General features: G+C 47.4%; 1 protein-coding gene and 1 long non-coding RNA gene across 2 annotated transcripts; both read left to right on the forward strand.

The window, feature by feature from the left end:
• Positions 1 to 4,157: 4,157 nt before the first annotated feature.
• LOC149353480 (uncharacterized) lies at positions 4,158 to 4,485 on the forward strand. The gene is made up of 3 exons (XR_016289586.1): positions 4,158 to 4,224; positions 4,284 to 4,358; positions 4,419 to 4,485. It is a non-coding gene; the product is annotated as an uncharacterized LOC149353480 (long non-coding RNA).
• A 5,493-nt stretch (positions 4,486 to 9,978) lies between these two features.
• On the forward strand, positions 9,979 to 11,271 carry LOC149353481 (uncharacterized). Its single transcript, XM_089577355.1, has 5 exons — positions 9,979 to 10,033; positions 10,093 to 10,167; positions 10,228 to 10,290; positions 10,353 to 10,427; positions 10,723 to 11,271. Exons 1-5 carry the CDS (start codon positions 10,031 to 10,033, stop codon positions 10,894 to 10,896), a joined length of 390 nt encoding a protein of 129 aa, XP_089433481.1. The 5' UTR covers positions 9,979 to 10,030; the 3' UTR covers positions 10,897 to 11,271.
• The last annotated feature ends 2,666 nt before the right edge of the window (positions 11,272 to 13,937 follow it).

A 13,937-nucleotide genomic window follows, 5' to 3' on the forward strand; every position in this document is an offset into this window, starting at 1 on the left:
CTCGGCTCCTTGTGGTCAAACAAGTTTGGACATTTTACGCAAGTCCTGGCCTTTTTCAACGTGCTTGCGTTTCATTTGACGGCAGTACTGACGCATACGAAGGCTTATATAATAATGGAGTAGCTTGGCAAGCATGTCCTCTCTGTGGATAGTACAAGGGAAAGTGAACTTCTCTAGTACAGCGTCAACTGTTTTATCGTAGGCATCTCTCAGATTTGCGTTTTTCGAGAAATGCTCTTCAGCTTCCATAAAAAGCTGATAGAGGTGCATGTTAGGGTGCGTGAGCCTGCCCCTTGTTTTGCAATTCACTAGCTCAGCTTCTCACCAAAGTCAACAAGACCGGCATATGTCATTGTTCGTGAGTTCACCGTGATCTCCTTTCTAACTTGAATCTCGTCAAGAATAAGGATCCCTCTTCGTTGAAATGCTGTTTTCGAGGCAACTTTCATTTTAAGGGCCTTAAAAAACGCTTCGTCAAAGCCACACTTCAGCCCGACTAAGCTGATGTACTTCCTGATTGTCAAAACGCATGGAAGAGGTAATATTGCATTGCTGCGCAGGAAAGAGTATGCCGCAGGGCTTCGGATGTTTAGCAAAAGGCACAGCAGCAGCCAGTCGTCAGTGTATCGTCTGTTCTTCTTCGTAGTGCATTTAGCTGCAGCAATGCACTCCTTTACAAGAAGCAACTGCGCTGCAGGTAAATCCATACTTTCTAGCTTCTCTGCGAGCCCTTCCTCTTTCACTTTTGCGAATTCTTCCTGACAGTTTTTCAACTGTTTCATCAGCAATTTGTTTCGCGCTAAAAGTAGTGCTCGAGACCGCAGTACAGGGGCTTTTGCATGGCGCAACGCGTTGATTCTTTCAAGTTGGGCAGACGGTACACCTTTCCTCAAAGCAGAAAGCCTGATCCGTTGAAGCGGTACCTTTTTCTTTGCCCTTGCCGTTTGGCGGTCAGCATGCAACTGCAGAGTGTTGTGGAGGCCACTGCATGGCCGACATATTCCGCCTGCAGGCGATAATAACGGGTATTTGTTATGTCTCCACTTTTTTTGGTTGTCCACATAAGCATATTCGGGCAGCACAGACGGAAAGCTTTTTAAACTTGGTCCGCCGCAGCAAACGTTCACATTGTCAAAAGTTGTTACCATTTTCTCAAGTTCACATGTTGTTGAGACAGACGGGCTGATTCCAATTGCTGTGCAGTCAACTGGCCTGTCGAAAATGTAGGCTTGGACCGCCATGTCAGAGTTTACGAGCCAGTACTTCTTATTAAATATACAGCAGCTTCCGTCACTGTACACTACGCGAGAATCACTGACCAGAATGTCTTTGATACCCTCTTCGTCGATCCGATGTACTGCCCACGATGACCTCGGTAGGCACATGTTTGCTACCAAGTCAAATAAGTCCTCGAATGAAGGCTGGTTGAGAGCTTCCATGTCATCGCTGTTTTCGTCTTTGTGGCTCGTGGCTGCGGTCTTCGACACTTCCGCACCATGTGATGAACCCTCAGGTATGCTGATGTAATTCGGAGGACGCGCAGAAGTTGCCACAGGTTTTTCTATCCGCTTCACTCTTTTTCGGGGACTCTTGATCTTCTTGGAAAGGTAACTCGGTGCCCCTTCGAAAATTGAAGGCACAGCGTCCTTTGTTAGGCCGGCTCTTCTATTCCCTGACATCAGAACGTGACCATCTATTTCGGAGGACCACGTTTTTAGAATAAAATGAGGAGCGAAATGCTTCTCACACACACGGTCCGTCCGTTGCAGCACGCGATCTTTGCGCGGGATTGCTCTTCTCCATGCCTCCAACCTCTCGTCGTCATTTGGTGGCTTGAAAAGTGATAACTTTTCTGCACAAGACTTGTAGCCAGTCTTACAAAAAGGCACGAAGCACTTCCCCATGTCACCAGTGCATCAGTGTGGGGTGAAATCGAAGAGCAAGCTTCAAAACAGTGACACCACACCAATAAACACGACTGACACAAAAGCGATATCTGGACGGGAAAAGGCGCGTAAAAGAAGCGCGCGCGCACGCTTGGAAGCTCCCTAACGGGCCTCAGTTTGGTGCGCCCTCTCTTGAACTGCCGGCCAACTACTGCACTATCCTCTCCGCTCGGAGCGGCGCCTCTTCGTTGCCGTTCGCTCACCTAGCCTACTCTTACACCGTGAACCTGATGCAGTGCCGAGCATTTTTGCATTGCAAGAACACCAACAGGTTAATAACAACGAAAGCGAAACTATGTGCATTATACTTACAAATACTCAAATATTTCTCTATGGCAGCGCTGAAACGTCCCCGAATGCAGCCCTACCTCAATTTGATACCACGATGGTGATTGATATATTTGAAAAAAAAAAAAACAAGTTGTAATACCTCCCAGCTTGTATTCAATCACCTATCTTTTTGCAGACATAAGTCCACAACAACGAATAGAAATTTCGGCCCACAGTGAATTAATTTCTAGCCAGAGCATTCTCTTATCTACTACCTACTGTCTTTACACCTAACTTGAGAGGGAGTTTTAAAAATTCACAAAAAAGAGGTTGCCCTGAGAATAAGAAAAACAAAAAAATGTATGAAAAACAGCAACCTTATTCAGAAGTTAGAATCTTAATAACCATAATATGGTTATGATGACTGAACGCTCGTAGTATTTTAAAATAACGCAGTCCGCATTCCAAAAAGTGCTAGCATAAGCAACTGATAGAGGGTGCAAACAGTGAATACACTGACAAGTTCAGATAAAATTATTCTTTCTACGAGATAACATTCACAGCTCAGAATCACAGTTTGTCACACACCTGCCTGTATTCTGGAACAATATTGTAAACTAGTAATAACCTGGTGCCTTAGTCATTATTTTTCCTTCTCTCAGGCAGCGACACAACATCTGAAGTACACTCTCCCACACGAAAGTCGCCATTCAAGCACCCAACAGTGAGACACAAAAGACAGATTGGCCAGTGCCAACAACTGAGGGGCTGTCTTTCTTTCAAGCGACTTTCACTCCCCACCGTGGAGCTGGAGCTGTAGGCACTTCGGAATCGATAACCCCAAGGAGGTGACTGCAGGTAAGAAGCATGTAGCGAGAGTGCTTATTCTTCTGGTTATTCTCCTCTTTTCTCACACAGGCAACCAAAGGGCCTTCTCAGGGCGTAACTCCAACACAAAGGTCACCAATCAAGCGCCCAATGGTAAGGCACAACGGGCAGATTGGTCAGTGCCAACAAGTGAGGGGCTGTCTTTCTTTCAGGGGACTTTCACTCCCCACCGTGGAGCTCAAGCTACAGGCACTTCGCAACAGGTAACCCCAAGGAGGTGACTGCAGGTAAGAAGCATGCAGCGATAGTGCTTATTCTTCTGGTTATTCTAATCTTTTCTCACGCAGGTAACCAAAGCACCTTCTCACGGCGTAACTCCAACACAAAGGTCACCAATCAAGTGCCCAATGGTAAGGCACAACGGGCAGATTGGCCAGTGCGAGCAAGTGAGGGGCTGTCTTTCTTTCAGGGGACTTTCACTCCCCCCCGTGGAGCTGGAGCTGCAGGCACATTGCAATCGGTAACCCCAAGGAGGCGACTGCGGGTAAGAAGCATGTAGCGAGAGTGCTTATTCTTCTGGTTATTCTCCTCTTTTCTCACACAGGCAACCAAAGGGCCTTCTCAGGGCGTAACTCCAACACAAAGGTCACCAATCAAGCGCCCAATGGTAAGGCACAACGGGCAGATTGGTCAGTGCCAACAAGTGAGGGGCTGTCTTTCTTTCAGGGGACTTTCACTCCCCACCGTGGAGCTCAAGCTACAGGCACTTCGCAACAGGTAACCCCAAGGAGGTGACTGCAGGTAAGAAGCATGCAGCGATAGTGCTTATTCTTCTGGTTATTCTAATCTTTTCTCACGCAGGTAACCAAAGCACCTTCTCAGGGCGTAACTCCAACACAAAGGTCACCAATCAAGTGCCCAATGGTAAGGCACAACGGCAGATTGGCCAGTGCGAGCAAGTGAGGGGCTGTCTTTCTTTCAGGGGACTTTCACTCCCCCCCGTGGAGCTGGAGCTGCAGGCACTTTGCAATCGGTAACCCCAAGGAGGCAACTGCAGGTAAGAAGCATGCAGTGATAGTGCTTATTCTTCCGGTTATTCTCCTCTTTTCTCACGCAGGTAACCAAAGCACCTTCTCAGGGCGTAACTCCAACACAAAGGTCACCAATCAAGCGCCCAATGGTAAGGCACAACGGGCAGATTGGTCAGTGCCAACAAGTGAGGGGCTGTCTTTCTTTCAGGGGACTTTCACTCCCCACCGTGGAGCTGGAGCGGCAGGCACTTCGCAATCGGTAGCCCGAAGGAGGCGACTGCGGGTAAGAAGCATGCAGTGATAGTGGTTATTCTTCTGGTTATTCTAATCTTTTTTCACGCAGGTAAGCGTAACTCCAACACAAAGGTCACCAATCAAGCACCCAATGGTAAGGCACAACGGGCAGATTGGTCAGTGCCAAAAAGTGAGGGGCTGTCTTTCTTTCAGGGGATTTTCACTCCCCACCGTGGAGCTGGAGCGGCAGGCACTTTGCAATCGGTAACCCCAAGGAGGCGACTGCGGGTAAGAAGCATGCAGCGATAGTGCTTATTGTTGTGTCTGCACTTCTTTTATTACACAACTAAGAACACGTTACACGACTGATACACAACATGGAGCCATGCCGGCTGCACACCACACACTCGCGCGCCGTCGATACACACACACAGCTTGTGCCCTCAGTTGCCAACACATGCACAGTACGCCACTGCTGTTGGCACTCAACACTCCCTGCCTCGTAAATTTCTTCTTAGAAGTCCATTCTTGATGGCGGTCGACGTACCCTAACTGGACTACTTGTTGTAGGTTCAGGGAGGTTCACGGGGTCGACTGCTCGAGGAGTATTAAGTCTGTCCTCTGGTGCACTCACACACAGATCACGTTTAGGTGATGCTGATTTGTCTTCATCTGGAACACGAGCAGGTGATATCTCAGTGTCCGGGGAGGTTTGTATACCGGGAAAGGTCCGAAGTTCTTTTGATGTTAATTGAGGACCATTGTCCATGACGATGCGTTCAGGAATGCCGTGACGTGCAAACATAACGCGCAGTGCATGCACAGTGTGCTCTGCCGTAGTTGAACTCATCACATGAACTTCAGGCCATTTTGAGAAGGAGTCAACAGCAATACGAAACATTTTGCCCAGGAATGGCCCTGCAAAGTCCAAATGAAATCGTCGCCATGGTCCACTTGGCACTTCCCACGGGTGCAAAGAGACCTTTGGTGGCATGTTGCTCTCGCTGGAGCACCCAGCACACTTATTCGTCAACAGATGGCCACCACACAAATGAACGTGCAAGCGCCTTCATTTTCACAGTACCTTGATGTCCAGAGTGCAGGTCGTTGAGGACTGCTTCTCGCAATACAGCTGGAATGACAGTTCTTATGCCCAAAACAATGATGCCATGGTGTAAAGAGAGTTCATCCCTATACCTATAGAATGGAAGAATGTCATTGTCTTGTTTGCATGAGTCCCACCCATTCACAACATGGTAGCAGACTCTCGATAACAGGCAGTCATGCTCTGTGGCTTGTCTGACTTGATGAGCTGTTACAGGTAGTTGCTCCATTTGGTTCAGGTAGAAAAGTTCAGCTCCATCTGGTTTGTCTTCAGGACTGTCTGGAAGAGGAAGGCGTGACAATGTACCTGCATTGGCATTATCCGATGACTTGCGGTACTGTATCTCGTAGTCGAGCCCAGCTAGAAACAAGGCATAACATTGAATGCGTGCTGCTTGCATCGCAGGAATACCGCTGGTTGGGCCAAAGATACGTGTCAGAGGCTGATGGTCTGTGATCATCTTGAAGTGTCTTCCATACAAGTATGCATAGAACTTTTGTATACCCCAGACAATGGCTAGTGCTTCCTTATCTATCTGAGAGTACTGCCTTTCTGAAGCCTTCAAGGTTCGGGATGCAAATTAATGCAATGGGTCTTTCGCTCCCATTAGGCATTTTGCGCGAAAGGACTGCTCCGAGTCCATGAGGGCCAGCATCACATGCTAGACGTACTTACAGGCTTGGGTTGTAGTACACAAGGACGGTTTCTGAGGCTATAATCTTCTTTGCTCGCTGAAATGCCGCATCACACTCTTTTGTCCACTTCCATGGTGATGATTTCTCCAGAAGTGTATGGAGTGGTCTGAGAAGATTGGCACTGTCTGGAATGAACTTCCCATAATAATTCACAAGGCCAAGGAACGACCTCAGCTCAGACGTGGACTTGGGTGTAGGAGCGCCCATCGCTGCCTGGATTTTGTCCTGTCTTGTGTAACCCGGTTCCATCAAATTTGTAACCACAGTATGTTACAGAGTCTTCAAAGAACAAACATTTCTGGAGGTTAGCTCTGAGCCCATACTCTTGCAGTCTTCTGAGTACCAGTGCTAAGTTCTTGAGATGAGAATCTTCTGACTCACCAGTGACAAGAATGTCATCTTAGATAGCATGGCACATTGGAATTCCTTGCAGGATTTGATCTATTGTTCTCTACCACACAGCTGGTGCAGGAGAGATACCAAAAATAATTCTGTTCTACTGATACAGCCCTTTTTCTGTGTTGATGGTCAAGAGCGGCTTGGACTCATCGTCTACTTCCATTTGTAGGTAGGCTTGTCTCAGATCTATCTTTGAAAACTTCTGTCCTCCTGCTAACTTTGCAAAGATGTCCTCAATGCCGGGGTAAGGGATACTGATCCACCACCAAGTGAGGGTTGATCGTGGTTTTGAAGTCTCCACATATGCGGACAGTTCCATTTGCTTTCACTACAGGTACTATGGGTGTGGCCCAATCACTGTGATTCACTTTTGTAAGGATACCGACTGCTTCCAACCATTCAAGCTCAGTGTTCACTTTCTCCTTCAAGGCATAGGGCACTTGTCGTGGCCTGCAGAACTTTGGTTGAGCGCCGCTTTTAAAGGGACAGTGAGGAGAGTACTATTAATATTTTTTTTTTATAGCAAAATCCGATAGTTCGGCATTTCATGGCTTTGTTGCCACTTGGCCGGCAGCGAAAGATGCATTTATTTCTAAGAAATTTGGATTCGAAGTTGAAAAAGTTTTTCCCACCGCTCTGATTCAAACTTGGGATTCTCTTATGACGACACAGGACTAAGTGACATGAAACATGATGTGAGCATGACGTAATGCAGACTCCGTGATTTCTGGCGGCCAGCAGAGCGGCCTAGGAGCAGCCGAAAAGAAAGCTACCGCCGGCCGCACGTTGAAGGCATCTATCGGCTATTGCGGCCGTCGCTACAGTTGCTTCGCTTACGTTTGCACCGGCGTTTTGCCAGCGTTATGATGGATCCCATTCTCGAAGTCGCCAACGAAGTTCTCGCAAATCGACACGTTTAGCATACCGTGCATGTTGTTACCGTTAGCGGAATACCGGAAGCCCGCCTACCGCCGGTGAGCAGGCGCTGATTCGGCCCGATGCTGCAGGCACGCGCATAGCTGCCGGGCACGTGGCACCATCTGGCGACGTCAAGGAGATTTGCACATGCATTGGCTGCGCCTCAGTGATTTGTGACTTCTCGGGTCCTAGTTCTAGCAACACTGTTTTGTCCTATGACCTCAGCACGCTTGTACTTGCGAGTTTGGCCTGTGGCGGCGATACCTGCATTTTGGTTCTTGCTCTTTTCTACGTTACAAGAGCTTTGTTGTCAGTATGAGTGGTGTTTTTGTAATCAGGAGCTGGTATTCTGTCGATACAAGCCAACTTTAATTTCTCCTCAGTGTCCCTTTAAGATGCAGTTTCAGTTTGAAATGCTTGAGTTTTCCACTGCTGTCATCAAAGGCGTCCCTATGCTCTGCGAGGATCTTGTTCAGTTGATCTGCACGTGGCCCCAGTTGGTTGTCAATCCTCAATACACTGCTCAGCTCGAGAAGGTTGAAACGATTCATCCAGTCTCTTCCAAACAGTGGAGGTCCTGGAGTGTCCACTACAAAGAACTGCACGCGTTGCATTGACTTTCCGAACGTAACGATGGCTGTTGCCACTCCATTAGGCCTGAAGGCTTGACCCGTCAGCGTCTTGAACTGTACTGAAGTTCCCTCCAGAGGCAGATGAGAGAGGTACGCTTCGTACATGGTCCTTAGCACAAGAGAATACTTGGATCCAGTGTCCATCTCCATTTCCAGAGTGTGCCCTTCAATCTGTGGCTTCAGCCAGATCAGACTGCTTTTGTTTCCATCGTCGACATGTGCCAGAAGTTCGAATGCATCACTGTCTTGTTCAATGGCATGCACTTGACTTTTTGAAGGCTGTCTATTCTTCTTGTAAGTAAGGCTTGACCGGCGTGGTACTCTATTGGCGTCACTTGACTTGCCTCTACATGCGATACTTATGTGGCCAACTTTATTGCACTTGTGACAAACACTTGTGAGAAACTTGCATTTCGACGGTTGATGCCCCTTGCGGTCACACCTGTAACATCTTCGCACCTCCTTCTCGACGTGTGCAACGGAGGCTGGCACTTCTTCCCTGCTTTTGAATTCGGCGATGTCCTTTACGGCAAGTTCATGTGCTACTGCTTCGTCAAGGGCGAGCTTTAACGTAACTTTTTTTGCGGTTAGTAACCTCTGCTGGACTTGCACATAGCGAAGACCGCACACAAATTTATCCCGCAGTGCCTGGTCCAAAAATGAGCCGAAGTTGCAGTTCTGTGAAAGCCGCCGCAATTCTGCCATGTACTCGTTAGCAGATTCACCTTCTCTCTGCAGACGCTTGTAGAACCGAAGTCGCCCAGACATCTCAAGTGGCACAGGTGAAAAGTAATCTCCCAAGCACTTTATGTCTGCGTACGTTTTCTCTGAAGGTTTGTTCGGCGTGGTCAGCTTGCGAAGGATAGCGTAAGTTTTTGCTCCCATGCTCGTAATTATAGCCGCGACTTTCTTCTCTTCAGGTAAGCAATTCAGCGCGAAGTATTCGTCCGCCCTTTCAATGTACGACGACCAGTCTTCAATAGAGTCATCGAAACTGTCAAGCTTACCGATTAGCGCTGCTTGAGCTGCCATTGTTTTCTCCCACCCAGCGTAGGGTTCGCGGAGTTAGGCCCGACGCTTCGTGTTTGTCGTTGCTCTTCTTATGGTTGCCGCTTACTGTCGCTCGATGTGGCGATCTTCAGGGCGTACTTGGAGCGTTCTTGATCCGGTCCTCGTCGCCATTTGTTGTGTCTGCACTTCTTTTATTAGACAACTAAGAACACGTTACAAGACTGATACACAACATGGGAGCCATGCCGGCTGCACATCACACACTCGTGCAGCGTCGATACACACACAGAGCTTGTGCCCTCAGTTGCCAACACATGCACAGTACGCCACTGCTGTTGGCACATAACACTTAATCTTCCAGTTATTCTCCTCTTTTCTCACACAGCCAACCAAAGCGCCTTCTCAGGGCGTAACTCCAACATGAAGGTCACCAATCAAGCGCCCAATGGTAAGGCACAACAGGGCAGATTGGTCAGTGCCAACAAGTGAGGGGCTGTCTTTCTTTCAGGGGACTTTCACTCCCCACTGTGGAGCTCAAGCTGCAGGCACTTCACAATCGGTGACCCCAAGGAGGTGACTGCAGGTAAGAATCATGCAGCGATAGTGCTTATTCTTCCAGATATTCAAAATCTTTTCTCATGCAGGTAACCAAAGCACCTTCTCAGGGTGTAACTCCAACACGAAGGTCAGCAATCAAGTGCCCAATGGTAAGGCACAATGGGCAGATTGGTCAGTGCCAACAAGTGAGGGGCTGTCTTTTTTTCAGGGGACTTTCACTCCCCACTGTGGTGCTGAAGCTGCAGGCACTTCACAATTGGTGACCCCATGGAGGTGACTGCAGGTAAGAAGCATGAAGCGATAGTGCTTATTCTTCCGGTTATTCTCCTCTTTTCTCATGCAGGTAACCAAAGCGCCTTCTCAGAGCGTAACTCCAACCTGAAGGTCACCAATCAAGCGCCCAATGGTAAGGCACAACGGGCAGATTGGTCAGTGCCAACAAGTGATGGGTTGTTTTTCTTTCAGGGGACTTTCACTCCCCACCATGGAGCTGAAGCTGCGGGCACTTCACAATCGGTGACCCCAAAGAGGCGACTGCAGGTAAGAGGCATGCAGCAATAGTGGTTATTCCTCCGGTTATTCTCGTCTTTTCTCACGCAGGTAACCGAAGCGCCTTCTGAGGGCATTACTCCAACGCGAAGATCACCAATCAAGCACCCATTGGTAAGTCACAATGAGCTGATTCGCCAGGGCTCACAAGTAAGGGACTTTTGTTTTTATTTCAGGTGCCCTTTACTCCCTCCCGTGAAGGTGAAGCTGCAGCCAGTACAGAAACAAAGACTCCAAAGAGGCGACTGCAGGTAACAAACACATAACGAGAAGTCCATATGTCTGCATGTGGAACTTGCTCTGCCTTAGATGGTACCACTTCAGCATGAAAGTCCATTTGTGTATGGGGCTCACATGAGATGTTAGATCGCAAACTTAAAATGGCACTGCTGTTGCCATTGGAGGCTACATCCTAGTATGCTGTGACCAACAGCTTCTTCGTTAATTTGGATGGTCGAAGAAATGTTGCTTAAAATAGCAAAGGTGCCATTCCGTTGTTCCTTTTTGTTTGCCATACACGTACCAGTAGCTTTTCTTCCATTACAGGCAGCATCATCTCCTTGGCTTCGTGGAGAGAAGAAAACCTACAGTGATGACCACAGATATTCTACACCACAATCTCCGAAATCCAGGCTTCTGAGTACTAGCAAGAAGCTTTCTGAAATGAAGCAGAAGCTCCAGGCCACAAAGAAACGGCTGAAGAAAAAAAAGCAAAACTGATACTCTAAACAGCTTGATAAAGGAAATTAAAGAGAAAACTTGCTTTCTTCAAAAGGACAGCAGCTACTAGAATCATTTGGAGAACTTCCTAAAGAACTTGTAAGGAACTGGAGTGCCAACACCCAAAAAGCACCAGGGTGAAGGCGCTACAGTGAAAAGCTGCAGAAGTTTGTAACAACACTTTACTACCATTCCTCCAGCGCCTACAACTACCTGTCCAGCAAATTCCCAATGCCAAGCTGGCAAACAATTCGGACATGCCTTTAAGTGGTGGATGCTTGGCCAGGGTTCACTCATGAGGCCTTGGAGCACATGAAAGAAGATACAGAGAAAAGCTTTGCTGTATAATGGTGGATGGCATGGCTATCAGAAAAAAGTGCGACTTGGACAGTCCAAGTGGTCGACTCATCGGTTATGTGGACTTGGGAAATTGCCAGAACCCTAGGGAAACTGGTGACACGTCTGGCTGGTGATGCCCTTGTGATAATGGCTTTGGGTGTAGCTGGCCCATGGACGATTTCATTTCGATATTTTCTGAACAACGGCATCAGCGGGGAAACACTTATGAACATTGTTAGTGAAGCTATAGTCCTGCTTAGCAAATGCTCCCTAAATGTGGTAGCAGTAACATGTGATGCACTTGCAGAAAACCATGAAACCAGCAGCAGCCTTTTCCAGACATCATTCCCCCATCCCAAAGAACCATCACAAAGGGTATCAATAATATTTGATGCTGCACATGGCTTGAAACTCCTTCAAAATCTCCTGGAAGACAAGAAAGTTCTACGGAGCAGTGAATATGGTGTAAGAAGCAGTTTATGTGACTGGCTACCATGCATGTTCTAATGCAATATTTTTGTTTTACAGACAATTGAATGGGACTATATTGAAAAACTGCAAGATCTCCAAGACGCCAAAGGCCTCCGAGCCGCTAACAAGCTAAGGAGAAGCCACATTGAATATTATCAGCAAATAATGAAAGTGAAGCTGGCCGCCCAAACACTGAGCTCCTCTGTGAGCAAAAGCCTGAACCTTGCTCTACAACTGAAGCTGCCACAGTTCAGGGGATGTGAAGGAACAGCAAGGCTTATTGCCGACATTGACCGGTAAGTTGTGGTACCAACCTTATTCTTGCTGAATTTACAACTCTTCTTTTCAGCTTATTTGACATGCTGAACTCCCAAAACCCGACTGCACTGAATTTCAAAGCCCCACTGCGAGTGTCAACCTTCTAAAATCAGAAAAAAACGATGTTGGCCCTCTCAGCCAAATTGATGTCTTTGCAACTCCCATCTGGCGACCTCGTCTGTACGTCCAGACGATGGATGTCGATCATCAGTCTTGTCTTTTCTTTGAAAAGTGCTGCTGAACTGACAGAAAGGATATTCAAGTCTGCTGTGAGCAGGTAAGCATGGAAACTACTCCAACATCAAGAAGATTCCCATACGCATGAATACTTTTTAAATTTTATTTATTTGAAAACTAAAATAGTAGAACGAAACTGTACAATGGTACTGAACCCATAACCAAAGTTAGTGTTGGGTCTATACATAATGCCAGACAGAATAATTCTATATAATGGCAGCAGAAATATCTTCAAACTAGTGTGTCCGACTAAAACAAACCGCTACTCTGTCCCTAGTTGTCTTGTGACCCTAGCTTGCCTTGTTCCTTGAACCAGGTCGAATTAGTAAGCATACCTAACTGCATGTAGTTACATGGGTTACATATAACAGAACTGATTAGCCACCTAGCTGCATATATTTTATATGAAAAATGTTTCGTTCATAGTCAAGGTTACTAGCAAGCATTAGTTGCAACTGTTACCACTGCTAGAACAATCTTGCATGAATTTGCATTATCCTATATGTTAGTGTGAGCTACATCGCAATGCAGAAAACAATGCAGAATGTAGGCAACTAAGGTAATTCTATAACCATGATGAAGTATAAGAGTGCAGTAATAATGTTTATATCAGCTCCTCATCACAAATTACCTTACACTGTAGCAAGGCCAGCTTTATGGGTCACTCTAGGAAGGGGCGGTCCCACCTGAGCCACGTATTTCTTTGACATATTTGGCCGAAAAATGGGGTATGGCAATGACTTCCTCGAACCTAGTACTGCCTTTAAATGATGTTAACATGTCAGCACAAACTGTATGCCAGGAAGGCTCATATGCATTCGCTGAGATGCTGTGCCTGTAGTGAGAACATAACAATTGTGTAATTCTTTCTGTTACAGCTATATCTGCACCTATTGGCTTAGTCAGGACCACTTGGAACTGTTTTTCAGTTGTGTGCACCATCGCAGGGGCTGGAACAACAATCCATCTGCTCTGCAGTTCCGGTATGCGCACCACAGCCTTCTCATGCATGCTGATGTGCGGCCGCCAAACACCGGGAATGTGGCCCCTGACCTGGAAGGGGCCCTGACACTGCCACACATGAGGGTACAGCGGAGTCAAGACAATGAAGAAGGTGTTGATTCACCTGAAGAAGCAGCAGTTATTACAGTAGCAGGCCACGACTTGCAAACCTTGGCTACGGCCTAAGCAATTTCAGCAGTGAAGTCATCCAATACATTGGGGGCTTCATCGTGAGGGTTGTATAAAAAAAATAACATGCACTACATGTACTCATATGCTGGTGAATGACAGCATCACCAGCATACTTACCGTATAAACACGTGTAAGGGCCGCACTTTTTTTTCCAGATTCGGGAGGCAATTATCGGGGTGCGGCTCTTACACGCGATTTAGACAGCAATCAGGGAATGAACGGCATTTATTCTACGTTCAGTCGACACGCGCGGAGTATTTCGACTCTGAGCTGGTGTTGTGCTCTGGTGCACGCTCATCCCAAAGAAGCCGCGCAGCATGTCCGCTGTCAACGCGTAGCCGTTGTTCCGCATTTCCATCACTAGCAGAGCAGTTCGGGAAACTCACACCGCTCGCCTCGGAAAGCGCGTTTTTTGCAGCTTGTGTATCTCAATGCACCCTTTTGATTGCACGGTCATCGGACGCACTTCTCGGCCACGTCGA

This window comes from Amblyomma mixtum, chromosome 3, assembly GCF_055824585.1.
Source record: "Amblyomma mixtum isolate Tamu chromosome 3, ASM5582458v1, whole genome shotgun sequence".
NCBI lineage: Eukaryota > Metazoa > Arthropoda > Arachnida > Ixodida > Ixodidae > Amblyomma > Amblyomma mixtum.